At 34.0% G+C, this 23,152-nt stretch overlaps 1 protein-coding gene across 10 annotated transcripts in view; it reads right to left on the bottom strand.

The window, feature by feature from the left end:
* LRRIQ1 (leucine rich repeats and IQ motif containing 1) overlaps positions 1 to 23,152 on the bottom strand; it is a 243,654-nt gene that overhangs the window by 24,363 nt on the left and 196,139 nt on the right. For all 10 annotated transcript variants that reach the window (XM_063712208.1, XM_054527442.1, XM_054527444.1 and 7 more), the window contains 2 exons: positions 9,282 to 9,414; positions 6,133 to 6,193 (listed from right to left, as the gene is read on the bottom strand). In XM_063712208.1, the coding sequence (XP_063568278.1) occupies positions 6,133 to 6,193; positions 9,282 to 9,414 (194 nt within the window). The remainder of the gene's footprint in view (positions 1 to 6,132; positions 6,194 to 9,281; positions 9,415 to 23,152) is intronic.

Here is a 23,152-nt window from a genome sequence, read left to right as displayed (position 1 = left end):
TGTCTAAACTGTTTGTGAGGATTTCTTAAGACTTTTATTTACAAGAAGATGTCATCTGTGAAAATCAGATGGTTTTTTTTCCAATCAGATTTTCTTGCCTTGTTCCTGATATTAGGTACAAAACATTGGGCCTTTAACCACTAAGTGTATCAAGTTAAGAAAGTGTCTTCTAGTCCTAATTTTCCATGAATTTTTACCACAAATCTGTTGAATTCGCGGTAAACATTTTCTGCATATATTGAGATAATGATTGTTCTCCTTTTTATGTTAATGTGGTAAATTACAATTCTATTTTTACTAGATAGAGAATTGAAGGTTGACATTTTTTTCTTCCACTTTCTTCTGGATGTCAATATTTGTGATCGATAGTGAACCATAATCCTTACAAATGGTCCCCTGTATATCATGTATACTTTAGCTGCTTTAAATTTTTTTCTTTCTTGTTGGTTTTCAGCAATTTGATTATGATGTGCATAGGTGTAATTTTTGTGTTAAGCTTTTTAAATCTGTTTTCTCATATTTCTCATCAAATTTTAAATGTTTTCAGTGATTAGTTTTCACATATTTTTTTCATCTCTAATCTCTCTTCCGGAAAGTCAACAACATATCTATTAGCTTGCTTGCTATTATCTGACAGAGCACTCAAGCTTTGATTTTTTTAAAGTTATTTTTTCTCTCTCTGCCCTACTTTGGAGTTTATCTTGCTTTGTTTCTGAGTGCACTTTTCTTCCCAATATCTAATTTATTAAGTCCAGCCATTATTTTTTTTCAGTTAAGGTGAAATAGTTTTCAGTTCTAGATTTTCTATCTTATTATTTTTTAAAGTTTATTTTCTCTATTAAGATTTCAATCTGTTTCCTCAACATTTAGATCTCTGAATATATTTATAATAGATGTTATAACTTGCAGGCAAGAATCTTAGAAAGGTTATCTGATTTGGTTCTAGTGATGATTTTCTTTTCTTACAAGGTTCATTTTCCTGCTGCTTTGAAGGATTAGCAATTTTTTACTGCACACTGGACATCGTAATTTTACTTGCTGAATCTGTAGATTTTGTTAGCACCCTTTAAACTCTGTTAGCTTTTATTCTAACAGAGGCAGTTTTTATTCTAGCAGGCAGTTGATTTATTTGTTGATTAACTTGGTCTTTTTGAGGCTTACATTTATGTTTTACTATGTGGATCTAGAGGAGTTTTTAATCCAGGGCTAGAGTCACCCCTTCCTAAAGTTTAACTTTACATGGTCTTAACTAAACGTCTGGGACGTTTTCCACTGTAGCAGGTCAGAACTCCAATGTTTCCCGGTTTTGATTGGTCTCTAGAGTCTCTTTTCAGTTCAGATATTCCCAGTAGCTGTTCCCTTCTGGACCTCAATGAGTCACATAGTGCACTATATACAGAGCTTAGTATTTGGCCAAACACTTAAGGAAACCACTATACCAATTTTTGCAACACTTTCTCTAGTATTTTACCCTGTAAATACCTTTTATCTCAGCAACTCTGAATACTCCTTTCTCTCTTTCTTTTCAACTCAGTGAAACTACTGAGCTCTCTTTAGGCTTCCCTTCCCTCTGCTGCAGTCCAGAAAGTGTTTCCAAGCTGTTACCTGAATTGACTGTGGAACTCATGTGTTTCTTTTATCTCAGGGATCATAGTCCTGTGCTGTCTGTTTTTCAACTTATAAAATAGTTGTCTGATTAATTTTATCCGGGTTTTATAAAAACGTTTTTCTTCAGAAGGACTGGTCTATACTACATCATAGCCCAAAGCAGAAACAATTAGGAAAACAAACAAATTGGTATTAAAATTTTGGTCATTAATTTTTAAAAACAATAATATGTAATTTAAATATATCTATTTTCTGCATGGTTTTAATCTATTCCTCTTGTCTGCTGTATTGTGTTTCATAATATATATCCAAACAATTATTCATTTATTTAATAAAGAGTTCTTAAGTTGCCTCTAAATGTGTATAAATAATACAGCAACACACTTCTTGGTATATATTCTTTGATGGCTGTATGTAAAAATAATCTGGGACATATATATATGTATATATGCACACATACACATACATATATATATCCAGAAATATATATACATCAAAAAGATACATATATATCCAGAAATATATATATATATATCCAAATATATATATGTATCCAAAAATATGTATCTTTTTTTCCTCCAAGAATGGGCTTGCAGACTAATAGGATATTCAAATACCTACTTTAATAAACAATGACAAATTTCTTTCCAGAATGACTGTACCAGCTTCTACTTTCACCAACTGTACGCAAGGATTTCCACATTGGTGACATCCCTTTGCAATATCCAGTTTTCCAATTTTTGCCATTTGATTAGTATAGTCATAAGACATCTTAATATTCATTTTCATTCCTCCCATCTGGAAACCGAGCATTTCTTCACATACACTTGCCCATTTAGGCATCATCTCTGTGAACCACCAATTTATATTATTTTTCTAATGTATTCATTGGGTTACCTGAAAGAGATCTTTTTATATTTAGATATTGAGCTCTGTTAAACGAGGCACTGAAAACAGTAGTCATATACCTGTTAACCTTTTCTATAAAATCCTTAACACAAAGAGATATTTAATTTAACACAGTCAACTGATATTTTTGCCATATAGTTTGTACTATTCATACCTTTTTAAAAATGTATTTTTAACTGCTAAGTTGCAAAGATATTATTCCTTGTTTTACCTGTTTTACAGCTTTACCTTTCATATTTGGATCTTCGAACTTTCTGAGTTCTGTCCACTGTTGTAAAAGGTGTGCATTCATACTCCTGTATTTTTTCAATGCCATTTAGTAAACAATCTCAGCTTTCCAATCTTTATAGTACAGAGTCATAGATCTATTCCTGACCTTGCTATTCATTTCTATTGGTCTATTCATCCATTCCTGTGCCAGAACCACGAAGTTTGCTTTAGCTTTTTACTAAGCCTTTATGTCTTGTGACACAACTTACTATTCTTTTTCAAAGTCGACCCACATATTCTTGGGTTTTTAATCCTCAATACACATTTTAAGATGAGATTTATCAGGCTTGCAACAACTATTGTAACATTGGATGAGATTTCCTCTAATGTATAGATTTATTTGGGTACAATTGACACATTTTCTAGACTAAGTTGTTGCACTCATGAATACTAAACTTGCCTTGATATTATCATACCCTACCTAGATCATGTTTAACAACTGAGTCAGAGATAGTCACTGAGAAAACTGCAGCCTGATGGGTCTCAGCCAAATCCCTCTCTGGAAATTATCCTTCGCTGAAGAGAACTGCCTTATCAAAGTCATACCTTCTCCTGAGGAGATACAGGAATATTAAAGCCTGGTCCTCTTGCCTCAAGCTAGGACAACCCAAAAGGGTCTTCCCTGTCTCCAGACCTCACTTTCTCTGATGCATCTCTATTGAAGGTCACTATTTTCCTCTGTTCATTTCTGCTTCTTTCATCTCTCACAGGAGTCGTTTTGGAAAGCTCTGCTGAATAAACTCTCTGCATTCAAACATAAAACTATCAGAGTATGTTTCCTGGGAAACCTGAATTATAATTCTGTCTTCTGCAGGAAAATTCCAGGGTTTGGGGGGGTCCATTTAGTCAATTAAATATAAAATTGTCTATATATTTGACATGACTTCTGATATATTTTTGGACGTAAAGAAAATGATATTTTGTTTCCATTTTTCTAATTCCTGTCATGCAATATGCTTTGCTCTTCTTTGAAAGACAGAAATGTTATTTACTAGTTTCCTCAATATCCAGAATTTAAATGTTTGATTATGACTTATTCTTGCCTTACTATTGAAGGTTACTAAAGAGTATTCTGGATGATACTCATCCCTATAACTAAGAAATAAAATCCATTGTCTTTTGGCATTCATTGCTTCTGATATGAAGTTAGCTGTCAATTTAATTATTGTTTCTTTGTAGATAATCTTCTGATTTACTAAATTTATCTTTTATAGTGTCCAGTCTAGTGTATATAAATGAAATTTTTTACTTCCAGAGTTTATAATTGGTTTGCTTGCATACCCATCTGTCCTTTCTTAATATTTGATAACTTTCGTTTCATAATTTTCTGTCCTTTTATTGTGGGTGTTATTATTACATTTTTAAGAATCTTATACTAGTAACAGTTGCAGTGGTTTTTTCTTTCTGTTTTTACTTTTAGTTTTCCTCCTAGTTACAGCCTTGTACTGATTGTGTAATTATCTGCCTCCAGTTCCCTGGCACAAGTGGGCAAGTGGGGTGCTTTCATTCTCTAATACTCTTCTAGATATCTACTCTGGTCCTTTAGTCAGCTCTGTATCCTTTTGATAAAAGCCACTGATGCCTTTCCCTGCATCCACTCAATTAAAAAAAGAGACATCTGGATATTTGTATTCTACTACCATTTACCTTGTTTTTGTGTTCAGTTGTATCTCTTCAATGTGAAAACAAAATGTATCATTGTAATGTATATTATTTATTTGTATATAGTGGAAGATAGAGGAATATGGAAAAAGGATTAATATCCTTGCATTAATCTCATAAACCTATTATGATCAGTAATCTTTCTGATCAGTTTTCATTCATTTTTAAACATGGAAAAATTAAATATCATAACTTTTTTGTTTTTTGAAAGAGAGTCTCACTCTGACATCCACTCTGGAGTACAGTTGTGCAATCTCAACTCACTGAAACTTCCATCTTCTGGGCTCAAATGATCTTCCCACTTAAGCCTCCCAAGTAGCTGGGGCTACAGGTGTGCACCCCCATGCCCAGCTATTTTTTTTTGTATTTTTGGGGGTAGAGATGGGGTTTTGCCATGTTACCCAGAGTGGTCTTGAAATCTTGGGCTCAAGAAGTCTGTCTGCCTCAGCCTCCGAAAGTGCTGAGATTACAGGCCTGAGCCACCATGCTTGACCAAAATATTATATCACTTCTTTATCCTTGCATTCCTTGGCAGATTTATGATCTCAATTCTTGCTCTAAAGTGGCCACTAACCAATCTGTGCCAAAGTGTTAATCAATAATATGGGTAGTGTTAATGGCCTAAATTAGCAATTTTCCTTGGATAATCTACAGGCCACTTTCTTAGAGAGGTCTCTATTAAAATGCAAGAAGATATTTGCTGAGTAGTTATCTCAAATCTGTGCTTAGATTCCAAAAGTATTTTCCAGAACACATGCAATTTAGCTAGCAACTACCTTAATATTTGCTTCTCTTTCAGGAAAACTACTTGCATGAGTTGTTCATGAAAATGATGAACATAACTGGTCTGGAAATCATAAGACTCATTTCATTCAAGAAGCACATGATCTTTTAATATAAAATTCTATAAGCCAAGCTAAATTATAATCAGTTTTTTGGTGAATGCAGAATCTGAGCAAGGAGTAATGATTGGTTGTAAACTTAGGGTCACCTGATGCATCTATTTTCACCTACCAAAAAGGCCACACACTTCTGTCACTGGTCAGAATACTCTCTTCTCTGGAAATTTCTAGAAACACACTGAAAAATTCTTGTTTCATGTGATCAGTTTTCCTAGACTCCAAATTGACCATTCTCCTTCTGCTTATCTAGTAGCATATAGTGCAATTGACTTTTGCAATGCACATACAGTTATACTGCATAGCATCTTTATTCTGATCATTATGTTTAAAACCTGGTTGTACCAAAAGCTCCAATATTTTACACTTTATTACATAGAGTGGTTGAGCTCACAATTATTTGTTAATTTTTTATATGGTTGGATTTTCTGAGTAATGAGGGTGCTTTGGTATTTCCTCCAGTTATAGCCTACAAATTCTACTCTGCTAAAATACCCAAGAAAAAAGTTTCAATTTTCCATCCAGAGTAATTTTATTTTAAAGTTGTAGGATGCTAATATTTTTACATCTGCCACATAAAATTAACATTTTTAAGCAATGTCACATTTTAAATTGTATTACAAGTCAAGAAAAGATGTTATTATTTTAACACATGATATTTTGATATTATCCCAAATAGAGTTGTGATATTTTCATAGTTTAATTATAAACATATTTTAAAGTGCCATTTATTTGAGCACTAGTGTCTACAACATTTTTCTGTAACTTTAAGCACATTTCTTACCACAAGCTGAACTCTTCCACCATTAAGTACATCTGGATCTAACTCAGGCAAAAAGTGATTGCTGCATAGTGACAAAAACAGAAAGTATTTTATAATGTAAATGTAGAGGAAGCATATAAAAGAAACACCCAACTAAAAAGCTTGAGAGAAATTCGTTATTTACAAAATGGAAATAACAGTTTTCTTAAATTAAGTTACAAGTAAAAATAAGTACAAATGTACATCTTTCCCTAATTTAAAAAAATAAATTTGAGATAAAACTCAATTTCTAAATAACACTTCAATACCACCCTTCTTTGTCAAACATAAACACATGCAAAGAGCCACAATTGATTAGTACTACTAAAGATGGTTAACAAATTATAGAATTTTTAAACATTTTATTTGTATTTGCTTATATGTTTTAGTCGTCTTTTCAAAAAAGTAAAGTTTCCTACTTTTAAAATAGCTCTAGTGTGTTTAATGTGTTATACTAATATTCAAAATAAAATTCTGTTTAAAACTAGAACAATGATATTTGGCTTTTCAAGAACTCTTGTCTTTGAAAATAATTTTTTTCTTAAAATATGACTACCTATTTAATATATTCTATTTTCAAAGGAGAAAGTTTATTAACAATTGCTTATTGTTTAAAATTTTATATATAACTTATTTATGAGTAAGGGTTATTGTTGAATATTTAAATATATCAAAATTTCATCATGAAACATTTTTCTTATATTTTTCTTTACATCTGTTCTAATGTTTTTAATTTTCTGAACAAGACCTCTTATATTTGGCTAACAGAAATAGTAAGTTATGGATTCTATTATTATACGTTTGTTTATAGTTCTAAGGATGCTTTCTCTTATGGTTTGGATGTAGTTTCACCAAAACCCATGTTGAAATTTGATCCCCAATGTAGCAACGTTGGGTGCTGGAAACTAGTGGACAGGTGTTTGGGTCATGAGGGTGGTTACCTTTCATGAATGCCTTGGTGCTATTCTTGCAGTGAGTGAGTTCTTGTTCTTGTTAGCCTGGATTAGTTCTGGCAGGACTGGATTAGTTCCCACGAGAATGGGTTGTTGAAAAGCCAGTATACCCCTTGGGCTTTGCCCCTTCATATGTGTCTATTTCCCCATTGACCTTCCACCATGTGGTGACCTGGCATCAGACACCAAGCAGATTCTGGTGCCATGTTCCTTGAACAACTCAGCCTGCAGAACCATGAGCTAACTAAACCTCTTTTTTTTTTATTAATTACCCAGTCTGAGCTATTCTGTTATAGTAACACAAAACAGAATAAAATACTACCCTATTAATTAAATCGATTAATAACAACATAAAATAAATTGTGCTTCCATTAATTTGAATACTTAGTAAGATAAAAATTCTCAAATATTGATGCCTTTATTCCTACTTTTCTGTTCACATTACAATCTGACATAATTCAGATCATAAAGTTTTATTTTCATTTCCATATGATTTTTCACATTTTTAAATGAATTAAATGGATATAATTGATCATATATTAAAGTTAGGTTTATATATATTAAATGAGATTTGTTTTAAACCTATTTTGACTTGCTGTTAAACTAAGTTTTAACTATAATAATTATAGCTTTTTGTTTGTGTGTTTGATACTCATGTGAAACAGTTACTACCCACAATGACTGGAAATATTTCTAAAATTGTCTTTCTATTCAATATTGGCTTAGTGTTTTTTTTTTTTTTTTTTTTTTTTTTTTTTTTTTTTTTTTTTTTTTGAGGCGGAGTCTGGCTCTGTCGCCCAGGCTGGAGTGCAGTGGCGCTATCTCGGCTCACTGCCAGCTCCGCCTCCCGGGTTCGTGCCATTCTCCTGCCTCAGACTCCCGAGTAGCTGGGACTACAGGCGCCTGCTACCGCGCCCAGCTAATTTTTTGTATTTTTAGTAGAGACGGGGTTTCACCGTGTTAGCCAGGATGGTTTCGATCTACTGACCTCGTGATCCGCCTGCCTTGGCCTCCCAAAGTGCTGGGATTACAGGCGTGAGCCACCGCGCCCGGCCAAGCTTACATTTTTAATAAATGCCCATAATAACACTTTTACTCCTTTGTGGATATATGTAGCTAAAACAAAAATCTTGAAAACCTATGTAAAAATATCATCTCTGGACTTTTATTTCCTTAAGTCTTTGGTTCAGGATGCATACATGCTTTATACCACATTGTTAGGGGCTGGATTCTGTCCCCTAAAATTCATATATTGAAGTTCTAACCCCTAGTACCTCAGAATATGGCTGTACTTAGAGACTGGAAAGAGGTAATAAGGTAGATAAGATCATATAGGTGTGCCTTAATCCAATATCACTGGTGTCCTTATAGGAAGAGAAGATTAGAACAAAGACAACACAGCCCAAGGGATGACAATGTGAGGATACAGCAAGAAAGTAGCCATCTGCAAACAAAGGAGAAGGTCTCCAAAGATACTAAACCTGCTAACACCTTGATCTTGAACTTGTAGCCTCTGGAGCTGAGTGAGATAAACTAATTTTCCCTTGTTTAAATTACCCAATCTGGTATTTTGTTATGGCAGCCCTAGCAAAATGGTACATACATTAATATAACAAAAATTAATTAAGCAACTTTTAGATTTAAGGTACCTTGTTGCTAGAGAATATAAACATTTGATATCTTCAACCTTGTAACTCACCTGTACGCCATGAGTCAGAATTATTCTCTCTTTATTAAAGAGGAAACTGAAGCTTTGGGGCATCAGTGAAATGAATTACATGACTGGTAAAGTAACAGCCACAGGGTTGAATTATAATTTTAACTGTCAAAATTATAAATAACAAAAATAAAGCAAAATAAAACACAACCTATAATATACATGATATCTAAAAAAATTTAATGAATACCACATTTTTTACTTTATAGAGTAGAATTATTTTTGTGGCTCATCTGTTGGTTTCAAGTATTACAGAATAGAGTTGTTCCCAAACATTTCAGGGTGAAAAATAGAAGGAGTAATTAAATCTATTCTATATGAAAGGCCTTTGTATTACCTGGCAACGTAGCGTATTGGCCTTTGGCTATAAAGTCATGTTTGTTTTATCATAATTAACCTAGGTTTCAATTTTCAAGATGTGTTTACAATACAAAAATCTAATTTAGAGGAAATGACCTCACCATTTCATATTTCTGGAACTAGTCGTTTCATGAACCCCAACCTGTGTGTGAAGCCATTGGTATGTATATTCTCTATTCCTTTCTAATGTTTCATTTGCAGTGGTATCTTTGTGGATAGGGTCTTCTTCTATACCTGTGGAAGAAATATAGAATGTGTATTTATTATTTAAAGAGATCAAACTTTGGCCAACCAGTTCCATCTGTGCTAAACATTTTGTCACAAGAAAGAAAAAAAATGACTAACTTATGAGAGCTAAATCTGTAAGAAAACTAATGTCAGTAAGAAAAGTAATGTCAGTCACAGGTTAACTATTTTTCCTGCTTAAGTTTCAAACCCATTTATTTTGAAAAAAATACTTAAAATCAATCACCATTTATAGGGTTTGTTTTTGAGTTTTTAATTAGAAAAATCAGCGAGTTATTTTTTGGTAGACTGTAGAATTTTTTAAATATAAAAACATCTGTTCCCTATCTGTCTTTTCAGGATTAAAGTCTAATTGTTTTTATACCATTCTTATCCATATGGAGAATTTATAAATTATGTTGAGTGTTTTTGAACCTGAATTTTCATTTACATAAAACTGAGCTCGCTTTGTGTAAGCTACTATAGTATTTCACGCATATCAGAGTTACACTGAAGACTAGTTGTTTTAAAGCCTTCCTCCATGGACTTGATCTTTTAGACTGCTTCATTTTTGGTTTAGGGCTTGTTGGCTTCATAAACTTGATTGATAGTACACCAGAGGGAGACACCACTTAAAACCTAAATCACAGTAATCAACTCAGAACAATCCTGTAGTTTAAAAACCTGAAAATTTAAAATGTCAATTTATTACTTTGAAATATTCTTTTGTTACAGATGTTTGTACATAAGAAGTCTACATATTTGCAAGTTGTTTGGAAAATGAATAAAGCATGGTGCAAAACCTATTTTGAATATTCTGTGCATGTACGTGCAGATACACATACACACAAGCTTAGCATGTGTCATTCAGAATATGTTGAGGATGATATATCTAACATGTCTTTCTTCCTTAAAAGTTATTGTTGTAATTAGTGAAATGACTCTAGTTTTCAATTTAAACAGATGTTGAAGCCAGGTCTCTGGAAAGCTTAAAATCTGGATGCTTTGGGTATCTAAAACTGTTACTTAGTAAAGTTCCTATTGCTTCTTATGCGACCTTATGTTTCTAAAATGACTTCAGCCCTTGAAACCCGAACTTAGGCCAATTCTTCCATAGTTGCTACAATTAGAGGAACACTTACTTCACATGAGGGGATTGGCCATTGAATCCATGAGCAGAATCCATTTTCATAAACAGCCTTATAATTATACAAAAGTTCTTTGTAGATTCTGGATATTAGCCCCTTATCAGATGGGAAGATTGTAAAAATTTTCTCCCATTCTGTAGGTTGCCTGTTCACTCTGATGATAGTTTCTTTTGCTGTACAGAAGCTGTTTAGTTTAATTAGATCCCATTTGTCAATTTTGGCTTTTGTTGCCATTGCTTTTGGTGTTTTAGTCATGAAGTCCTTGCCGATGCCTATGTCCTGAATGGTATTGCCTAGGTTTTCTTCTAAGGTTTTTATGGTTTTAGGTCTAACATTTAAGTTTTTAATACATCTTGAATTGATTTTTGTATAAGGTGTAAGGAAGGGATCCATTTTCAGCTTTCTACTTATTGCTAGCCAGTTTTCCCAGCACCACTTATTAAATAGGGAATCTTTTCCCCATTTCTTGTTTTTGTCAGGTTTGTCAAAGATCAGATGGTTGTAGATGTGTGGTATTATTTCCAAGGGCTCTATTCTGTTCCATTGGTCTATATCTCTGTTTTATTATTATTTCCAAGGGCTCTATTCTGTTCCATTGGTCTATATCTCTGTTTTGGTACCAGTACCATGCTGTTTTGGTTACTGTAGCCTTGTAGTATAGTTTGAAGTCAGGTAGCACGATGCCTCCAGCTTTGTTCTTTTGGCTTAGGATTGTCTTGGCAATGCGGGCTCTTTTTTGGTTCCATATGAACTTTAAAGTAGGTTTTTCCAATTCTGTGAAGAAAGCCATTGGTAGCTTGATGGGGGTGGCATTGAATCCATAAATTACCTTGGGCAGTATGGCCATTTTCACAATATTGATTCTTCCTATCCATGAGAACTTAAGCAAATTTACGAGAAAACATCAAACAACCCCATCAAAAAGTGGGCAAAGGATATGAACAGACACTTCTCAGAAGAAGACATTTATGCAGCCAACAGACACATGAAAAAATGCTCATCATCACTGGCCATCAGAGAAATGCAAACCAAAACCACAATGAGATACCATCTCACACCAGTTAGAATGGTGATCATTAAAAAGTCAGGCAACAACAGGTGCTGGAGAGGATGTGGAGAAATAGGAACACTTTTACACTGTTGGTGGGACTGTAAACTAGTTCAACATTGTGGAAGACAGTGTGGCGATTCCTCAGGGATCTAGAACTAGAAATATCATTTGACCCAGCCATCCCATTACTGGGCATATACCCAAAGGATTATAAATCATGCTGCTATAAAGACACATGCAAACGTATGTTTATTGCAGCACTATTCACAATAGCAAAGACTTGGAACCAACCCAAATGTCCATCAATGATAGACTGGATTAAGAAAATGTGGCACATATACACCATGGAATACTATGCAGCCATCAAAAAGGATGAGTTCATGTCCTTTGTAGGGACATGGATGAAGCTGAAAACCATCATTCTGAGCAAACTATCGCAAGGACAGAAAATCAAACACCGCATGTTCTCACTCATAGGTGGGAATTGAACAATGAGAACACATGGACACGGTGGGGCACATCACACACCGGGGCCTGCTGGGGGTTGGGGGGAGGAGGGAGGGATGGCATTAGGAGATATACCTAATGTAAATGACGGGTTAATGGGTACAGCACACCAACATGGCACATGTATACATATGTAACAAACCTGCACGTTGTGCACATGTACCCTAGAACTTAAAGTAAAAAAAAAAAAAGGAAGTAGAAAAAAATAATTATACAAAAGTTATAAAACATTCTCAAACAAAGGGAAGATTTGGCATTGCTACACACTGCATTGGGTCTCTTCTAGCAAAACCCCAGCTACTGATCTGGTTTCCTTAGTGACCAGGCCAGATGTTGCACAGCACAGTGACAGAAAACAGTGATGACTCAGTGACCCTGATGATCAACTGAGCCCAAGATTTGAAACTCACCTACTCCTGATATGGAGAGAATCCTTTTGTAATAAGTAAACTTTTAGTTAAAACAGAAATAATCTCAGTCTTCCCGTTCTTAAAAATAGTGGCATATACTTGCAACGGTCACTTTTTAAAGTACTCATTTTGGAAAGCTTTCCTCAATTCTACAATAACACTTCAGAAACTCTAAGTAATTTTACATCAAAACTCAGCCAAAGTTCTAAACAATTCCTGAGTAAAAAGGAGAGATTTCATCATAAGGATCTAATTCTTATTAACCAATTTAACCCCAAGGCATAAATTGGTAGATTGGCATGAGCTCAGTGTAAGCAACAGAACAAGCATAGTGGTGAAATTGGCTGGATGTACTTGAAAATACTGCAATTCAAATGTTAGAGGAAGTAGTTCTGTCTCAGCAAAATCATTTCAGAATTACTCCTGTTACTGAGGAAGAGAAAGTAACATTTATTCTTGGAAGCTTGCAGAAGTCCTTCTTTTAGCAACTTGTGTAGGAAGAATAAGGGTGACCTGGATTAATTAACGGATACTTATCAGTTTCAGGTTAGGCTGCCCAGTAATTCCTTCCTTTCAATATTAGAAGAAGCAACCTTCTGCCTGCAGAACACTAATCTCTTTGTCCACAATTCCTTGCTACTTCTATGGGTCTTGCATCATCAGTTCCCTACATTATCAACCTAAGAAAAATGCCTTCCTTTGATTCTTGCTATCCTCCAGTTACTACTGTTTATATGTGCTTTCTACTTCAAAACACAACCTTGAGTAATTTTATTAAACATTTTTTGAACTTTTATTATAAAAATAATACATACTCATTATAGAAAATTTAGAAAGTAAAAAGTCAAAGAAAAGACAATCTGCAAACACCATTATCAAGACAACCGCTGGTTAATATTTAAAGGCATTTACTTGTAGCTGTTTTCACATTTTTTTTGTTTTGTTTTGACTTCAGTTTACACACATAGTTGTTCCTCAGTACCCATAAGGGATTGGTTCCAGGACCTTCTTTGAATACAAAAATTGGTGGATGCTCAAGTCCCTGATAGGAAATGGCATTTGCTTATAATCTGTGAACATCCTCCTAGATACATTAAATCATTTACAGATTACTCATAATGCCCAATAGAATATAAACTGTTATACTAATTTTTTTAAGGAAATAATGAAAGAAAAAATCTGTACATGTTCAGTATAAGTGCATTTAAAAATTTTTTTTTTATCTGCAGTTGGTTGAACCTACAGATGCAGAACCCATGGATATGAGAGGCTGACTGTAATTATATGTATTCTTCATATCCTACTTTTCAGTGAGTATTATAATAAATGTATTATATGTAATAGAAAACTCAGACATAATTTTCATGGTTTTATACTATGATCTACCAACTTATTATATAACAGGTTTTTAATTATCTCTTTTTAAATTTTACCTTAAGTTCTGAGATACATGTGCAGAATATGCAGTTTTGTTACATAACTATACACGTGCCATGGTAGTTTACTGCACCCATCAACTCATCATCTACATTAGGTATTTCTCCTAATGCTAATCCTCCCCTAGCCCCCCACCCCTCAACATGCCCAACTGCGTGTTGTTCCCCTCCCTGTGTCCATATGTTCTCATTGTTCAACTCCCAATTATGAGTGAGAACATGTGGTATTTGGTTTTCTGTTCCTGTGTTAGTTTGCTGAGAATGATGGTTTCCAGCTTCATCCATGTCCCTGCAAAGGACATGAACTCATCCTTTTTGATGGCTGCATAGTATTCCATGGTGTATATGTGCCACATTTTCTTAATCCAGTCTATCATTGATGGGCATTTGGGTTGATTTCAGTCTTTGCTATTGTGAATAGCGCTGCAATAAACATATGTGTGGATGTGTCTTTATAGTAGAATGATGTATAATCCTTTGGGTATATACCCACTAATGAGATTGCTGGGTCAAATGGTATTTCTAGTTCTAGATTGCCATACTGTCTTCCACAATGGTTGAACTAATTTACACTCCCACCAACAGTGTAAAAGTATTCCTATTTCTCCACATCCTCTCCAGGATGTTGGTTCCTGATTTTTTAATGATTGCCATTCTAACTGGCATGAGATGGCATCTCATTGTGGTTTTGATTTGCATTTCTTTAATGACCAGTGATGATGAGCTTTTTTTCACGTTTGTTTTCTGCATAAATAATTAATCCATTTTAAAAGATGGAATAAGAATAAAATATCTAACAGTATAAATATTTTAAAGAATTTGATATAATCTATATTGTCAAATGGTTTTAAAAGGTCTCCCCAATTACATACCTTATGAGATTGCTTATTTTACTGAGTCCCTGGTCAACAGTAAGAAAGCAAATATTTTTAAACTGCTGATAATTTGGTAACAAGACTACTGTCTAATTATGGTCTTAATTTATACATCTTTGCTAGCAAAATGGAACATTATAATTATTTAATTATTTTATTTTATTTTATTTTTGAGACGGAGTCTTGCTCTGTCACCCGGGCTGGAGTGCAGTGGCGCAATCTCACTCAAGCTCACTGCAAGCTCCGCCTCCCAGGTTCATGCCATTCTCCTGCCTCAGCCTCCCTAGTTGCTGGGACTACAGGCACCTGCCACCACACCCGGCTAATTTTTTGTATTTTTAGTAGAGGCGGGGTTTCACCATGTTAGCCAGGATGGTCTCGATCTCCTGACCTCGTGATCCGCCTGCCTTGGCCTCCCAAAGTGCTGGGATTACAGGCGTGAGCCACCGCGCCCGGCCTATTTAATAATTTTAGTTTGTACATTGTAAAATATCTTTTTTGTTTTCTTCAATTATCTACTGGATTCTAGTTTCCTTTTTTGTTTTTGACTATTTATAATTCTTTTTCTGTTATCACTGGTGCAAATATTTTCTTCTGACCATTTGTTGATTTTAGTTTCTACTCTATTTTCAAAAGGGGCATTTTCATTTTCTGTAGGCATACAGATTTATATATTTGCCCCAAATCTTCTAAACTATAGGCTACTTTCCTTTCATAATTTATAGGTATTTCCCAATTCTATAAACTGCAAGAGATATAAGAGGATTTCAGGGACAAATTGGACACTCTTCCAATATTTTGTTTTTCACAAATAATATCACTACGAGATACTGTAAGATGGTCTGAAACTGGCTTATCTAACAATTATATTCATTCCTTAATTTCACTGACCTCACTGCTGGATTCCAGACCACTTCCTTTGTCTTACAACTCTTTTTTTTCTGCAGGCCTTTGGGACACCAGACATCAAGTATTCCCTCCCTTCAGGATCCTTTTTAGATTCCTTTAGATGTTGGTGCTCCCAATTTTACAAGTACCTAGGAGTCAGTACCCACTCTATATCTGGCACTGTGCTAGCTTCTGATAACAGTCAACCTGATTGGCATAGTTTCTTATCTCATGAGCTAACAGCTGAGAGGACTAGGTATCACCAACCTCTATCTTAATCCTGTTCTTGTATCTCGTATTTCCACCTGAACTTCAAAATCACAACTTGTCTTTACCATCATCATCCTACTTAAGTATGTTTTTTCCTCCTGGATTCCGAAGTAACTCAGATTACTCAGTCTGTAGTCAATATTGGCTACTTATTCTTTAAGTACAAATGTCTAATCAGAAATAAGATCTAGTCCACCTCCTGGGTAACCTACTAATCTGGTTCCTTCTTTCTTTCACCATTGCAACCGTTTTACTTCAGGCCCCATTCTGAACGTGAGTGAGCAGTCCTATATGTGGTGATATATGTATGTGTAAGGATACTTTTCTTACCTGTCACAACAGAGGAGGTTCTCTTCCTCTTAAACCCAACACCTTAAACTGTGCGCCAGATCCCAATCCTTCCATATAATCTAGAATCCCTTACCATCAGTTTCCCTTTTCTTCTATATTTTCAGCATCTCTTACAACTGATTTTTTACATTCCCCTCCAGTGACTCTTCTCTCTCTCCTTCCCTAATCAGATGAGCTTCTTGAAGACAAAGATTAGTCTCTGTTGACTTAGTTGCCATCTGCATTATGGCTTTCTCCCAACACCCTTTCACTGGAACTGTGCACATCAAAAGCATCATAATGCTAAATTTGGGGTACTTTTTGAAGTTCATATCTTACTGACTTCTCTATAGTATTATTCACTGTTATCCACTCCCTCCTTCTTGAAAGGCTTGTTTTCCCTGGATTCATTACCTTCTCCATGGTTTTTTTTTTTTTTTTATAATTTCCTCCTTTTTTTATTTTTTATTTTTTTATTTTTATTTTTTAAATTTATTTATTATTATTATACTTTAGGTTTTAGGGTACATGTGCGCAATGTGCAGGTTAGTTACATATGTATACATGTGCCATGCTGGTGCGCTGCACCCACTAACTCGTCATCTAGCATTAGGTATATCTCCCAATGCTATCCCTCCCCCCTCCCCCCACCCCACAACAGTCCCCAGAGTGTGATGTTCCCCTTCCTGTGTCCATGTGTTCTCATTGTTCAATTCCCACCTATGAGTGAGAATATGCGGTGTTTGGTTTTTTGTTCTTGTGATAGTTTACTGTGAATGATGATTTCCACCAACCCAAATGACCTTCTCCATGTTTTTATTCTCAATCCTTTGGCTAAACCCCAGTCTCTTCCAAGGGCCCCTCTTCCTTTGCCATCTTTTTCAATCTCAGGATTCTTCTCTGGAGTTCTATCTTGGCCCCATTTTATTTTTAGGCTATACTCTCTCTGTATAATGATATCCATTCAAATTCTTCAATTGCCATTTTTATTTCCTTCTGAGACATGTATTCAAAGACCCCTCACTTATATATCCAACAGATACTTCAAGCATGTCAAAAAATTGAACTCATGTTTATTATTTAATCTTTTCCTAAATTTTCTATAATGCTATCACTATCATTAATTTACAACTGAGAAAACAGAATGTGGCACTGATTCTTTCTCACCTTCCAACTGCATATTTTACCATTATGTTAAATCTATCAAATCTCCTCCATTCCCACTGCCACTATTTTTAATTCAGGCTAATTGTTTCTTCTGAATTACTGCAACAGCCTTCTAACTGGCCTCTGCTTTTATTCTCCCTCCCACAGACATATCTCCATACTGCAAATGATCTTGCTAAAGTACAAATCTAATTGTGTCATCTCATAGGTTAAATTCCTGGTTCTCCACTGCCTTTAGATAATATTGAGTTTTTTTTTTTTCCATAATGTACAGGTCTTACTTTATATCTTCAGACACTTCTGTTAGGTTCCTCTCTCAATTCCCCAGACATAGTGTAGTTACCCCAAATGTTCTCTTTTGCCCACAGACCTTTGCCCATACTATCTTCTATGCTTGGGACTATCCACTTTGCCAAGGGTATTACTGCTTCAGGTCTTTAGGTCTCAGTTTAGAACTTCCATTCTTTGGGGTATGCTCCCTGATCATCCAACACTGTGTTCCTTATTTAAATTAGGTTAGGTATGCTCATTCCAAAGAACTGTATAGATACCCCATGATAGCATTCATTACATTATATTTTATTTTCTTATCTATGTGTCTGCTTTCCTACTATTATCAAGGGCAAAAATTACAATTACTTTTCCACCAATCTAATACAATATAATCTCCTTAAGTAGTACATAGTAGGATGGTGCTCAAAAATATTTGTGAAATTAAATAATTATCACAGTTGATTAATGTTGTCTCAGTACCCTGAGAAAAGTAGAACTAGAATTTGAAGGTTTTTAGCATGTGGACAAACCTGTGCATTGTGGAGGATAACACATGTCTAAACATGATTAATGTAATTATTATAACACAAACTTCAGCTTTGAAGGTCAAGATTAGATTGGGATAAAAATTAGCAACTAATGGTACAGAATTAAACACAAAACCAGGCCAGGCGTGGTGGCTCACATCTGTAATTCCAGCACTTTGGGAGCCTGAGGGGGGCGGATCACCTGAGGTCAGGAGTTCGAGACCAGCCTGGCCAACATGGTGAAACCCCATCTCTACTAAAAATACAAAAATTAGCCGGGTGTGGTATTGCATGCCTGTAATCCCAACTACTATAGGGAGGCTGAGGCAGGAGAATTGCTTGAACCCAGGGGGAGGGGTTTGCAATGAGCCAGGATCACACCACTGCCCTCCAACCTGGGCGACAGAGTGAAACTTTGTCTCAAAAAATAAAATTAAATAAAAATAAATAAATAAAAATAAAAATAAAACACAAAACCAATAAAAAAGAAACACTACTCATTCATATAAAATTACTTTATAAAATGTTTGAAATATACTCAATCATAGAGGAAAGCAGATAATAGTTTTAAGAAGTTCACCAAAAGAAATGAAGTACTTCTTAAATTAATGGAAATATTATTCTTTTTTTCATGAAAAGCACAACAAAAGTGTTCATTAAACCCATATGCTTCAAATAAATCAGTTTTCTAAATATTCAATATAACATAATATCCTAAAGTGAGGGAGATTAAGATTCAATTATCATTTAAGGCACAGAAAAATAAGCTAACTATTTATATTTTTAATACATATGGCAACTTTCCCATGACTATTTTCTTTTCCCTTAATGGCTTTTCTCAGTAATATAATAAAATACTCTTGGTTTCATTAATAGAGATGAGTTCATTTCTTTACCAAAAGTTTTTGGAGGACATAGTTGTGTCAGAAAAACACTTCTTCATGCAATGGAAATATTTTTGGTAACTTTGATAAATGGCTGATTCTATGTATCTTATGTCGGCAATACTAAAATTTTGATTTACACTACAGCAAAAGTGGTCTGTATGTGTTTATTAAAATAAGTTATTGCATTATACCTCACAAATAAAGCACAACTAAAAATGGAATTTGGCATAAATGTTACACTAACAGAATTTTAATTTCATTAACATTTGTATAAATACTTGTTGATAGGCTGTTTATGGTTTCTTCCTTAACCAATCCAATCTGTTGTTGGAAAGTTGACAGCATTGGCACGAAACCAGTAACTCTATAAGAGCCATTTGTGTGTGACAAGCAACATCCCTATTCTTTAAAAATATATTTAAGTATATATGTAATTCATCACTCAGAAAAAATGACTTCATGAATAAAGAGAATTGTTGGTGCAAAAGTTTAAAAAACAGAAATTTTGGGAATAGTGCCAAACCTATATGTAAGGTCAAAGGCTAACATCAGCACCAATCACTCCTTTACATATTTCACTATATTTTATGGCAGAGAGGGAAAAAAGAAACTAAAATGAAAAGTTGTGCTAGTTTCTGACATTTGAATTCATTCTCAAAATTTGTCTGTTTGGGGTATGGGATAGTACATAAAGCATATGAATAACCTTTATGAAGGCAAAGAAAAATAAAATTAGTTACTAAATTATATCGTTGAAAATATTCAGATTTTGCAAGACACATTTTTTGATATTACGGAATTACTAGATTTAACTGAATCCCTCTACAATAGCAGAAACATCCTTTAACAAATCGACTATAGTTGTGCTTATTAACCAATTGTAATAAATAATCTGTATCCAACTTATACACAACTCTACATTAAAGGAAATATGTTTTGCCATGTATATTGTTCAGCTAGGCTGTATTTCCTCACTAATATCTTTACAGTGCAGTACCAAATACTATATAAAGGGTGATTCTTTGGTTTCTTTCCAGAGAATCACATAACTCAGGAAAATCCTAAGTTGCTTAAGTCATATATACATTAACATGTAATGTGTCTCCATGTTTGCTATAACTAGGGCTGGGACTAGATTAAGGTGAGTGGGACAAGTGAGGTACTTGCCTTAGGTATAACATTTAAGAAAGTGCAAAAAAACCTCAGTGATTAAGATAAATAATATTTTACTGTAATATTTAAAAATCAAAAGTAATACAAAAATTTAAGAGAAACAAAATACCAAAGTTTTAAATAACAGGACTAGTAACAGTGTTATGTCAAGTTGTATTGAAGCCTGATGTAAAAGGAAAAAATCAGTAATACTAATTCTGTCCCTGTCCTGGTATTTTATCCATTTCTGAGAAATATTAATGTAAATATTAATAGGATATTGCTTTTAGAACTACCCAGTAGTCATGGAATTTATGATTGTTTCCCATGAGGCTGTCACACTACTTTATTTTCCATTAGAAGAGGTCCTGGAATCTGACTTATAGGAAATTCATTAGAGAAAAAATTAATCCAGTCTGTAAAACTAGGGTCTGTACCTTATCCATCTTTGTGTTTGCTTAGCAATGAAATTGTACATAGTAATTTGGCTTTTTCACTTACTAGCTGTGTAATGTTGGGTAGATTATTTATCTTCTCTCTGTCTCAGTTTTCTCCTTTTAAAAGGTAAATAATAACATAGAATGAACACACAGAGTACGTAACATATAGTAAGGATTTACTAGCCATATTACTATTTTTTATTTAAAAAAGTAAAATGAATTCCATCATGCATAGCCTTAATGCTACCTCAATTGCCAAAGGCCAGGACTTACTCTAAATTCAGGTCAACTTCGGGGTTCTAGGAGGTCACTGACAGGAGGGAAAGATTGACGATTAACACAAAACTAGCCAGAAAAATTGTCTGGGGGGTAAGTCCAGGAAGTACTCCTTACCAGAATTCTAAATATGTAACCCATATTTTTAAATGTATTTTATTTCATAATATATAAGGATTTTAGTGTGTCATTAAAAAGAAAAATCAATTTCCACACGATAAGATGAGTAGATGGTCTTAATTGATTTTAAGTTATTACAAATTATTTTTATCAATTAGTAATAACCATGAAGGAGGCTCCATTGACATGATTCTCTCCTGTTTCACCCTCTCAATTTAATTATCCTTGAAAAATATTCCTCTATCCAACCTAGACTCCCTCAGGGAGTGTTAATATAGTAAGTCATCCAAACTAGGGCCCGCTCAATAGCATAATGGAGCATCTCATGACGTCAGTAGGTTGGCTTTCAGAATAACATGGTGATAGTGGCCACATAAATATTACTGCCACACACTTATATATGTGTGTATGAACACATTACATATATATAGAGAGAGACATACATATTTTATATATATATACACACAGTACATATATATATACACACAGTACATATATATATATATATATATATATATACTTCAGGTCCCTGCTCTATCTAAAGGTTTTCACTCTTTGATAAAAATGTATTTCTAATTCTACTGATTTATGTATATTTATTAATTGAGGGACAAGTAGGTGGTTTTATTTCCTTTACTACTTTTATTTCAAAAGAAACCAATAAGTGCATTAGTTGATATATTAGTGATAGAAGCTTGAACAACTCAGTAAAACCTACTTTATATTATTACATAGCTATATAACAGAAATGCTCATAGCACATATGTCTATACGTTCATAATGAAATTCCCATTATGTGCATTTATATCATTTTATTATACACTTCTGCCTATGATAATTTTTGCATTTGTCAAACTGAATTATATAGATAAGTTTTTGATACAGAGATAACTTCAAATGAAATACTGAACATATATTAAAATATTGTTTGCATTATGCAAAGCAATAATTAAAAATAACTTTCACAATTTGCATGCCAACATATTAGAAAGTAATAAACCTGGTCCTAAAGTTGTTGTTTTCCATGAGCAACAATATTAAGCAATTATCCCTATAGCTGGCTGAATATTTAAGAGTTTTCCAGTTGAATACTTTATTAATGCCAAAGTTTTATCTTTTATTGTACTATTTTTAGAAAGACTGACTTTTATTTTATGTAGCAGAATTTCATTTGTGAATGAATGAGGTCCTTTTTACAGGAATTTCACATTTAATTTGAAAATAGGTAAAAGCAGTCCTTGTCTACTCATATTCTAGTGGAGAAATGAGTCAATACAGGTAGGAATTATTGGTCCACACTGTAAAATTACTTTTTAGCTTTAAACTATTACTCATGTAAATATTAATTTTTGAAAGCTATTTTCAATTATTTTGTTTTGAAATATAACACATACACAAAATTTTACATATAGTATGTGTATATTCAATTTCAAGATTTATAAATATACTATGAAATATAAAGAATTATATACATTATATATTAAATTACATGTAAATTAATTATATAAATGAAATTTCATAAAAATATTCCTCTGATCATTTCAAAATATAGAACGCTGTCTGCATACCAGATGTCCTGCTCAAAATCTCTCCTAATTCACCATGGAATACCATGCAGCCATAAAAAAGAAGGAGTTCATGTCCTTTGCAGGGACATAGATGAAGCTGGAAGCCATCATTCTCAACAAACACAGGAACAGAAAACCAAATACTGCATGTTCTCACTCATAAGTGGGAGTTGAACCAGAACACATGGACACAGCGATGGGGACATCACACACTGGGGCCTGTCAGGGGGTGGGAGGCTAGGAGAGGGATAGCATTAGGAGAAATACCTAATGTAGATGACGAGTTGATGGATGCAGCAAACCACCACGGCATGTGTATATTTATGTAACAAACCTGCACGTTCTGCACATGTACCTCAGAACTTAAAGTAAAATTACAAAAAAGAAAAGGTCTTGCTTCTCTTAAGGGCAACTACTATAGT

Source organism: Pongo abelii, chromosome 10 (genome assembly GCF_028885655.2).
Source record: "Pongo abelii isolate AG06213 chromosome 10, NHGRI_mPonAbe1-v2.0_pri, whole genome shotgun sequence".
Taxonomy (NCBI): Eukaryota; Metazoa; Chordata; class Mammalia; order Primates; family Hominidae; genus Pongo; species Pongo abelii.
The sequence above is the reverse complement of the archived record's forward strand: the minus strand, read 5'-3'. Positions and strand labels throughout refer to the sequence as shown.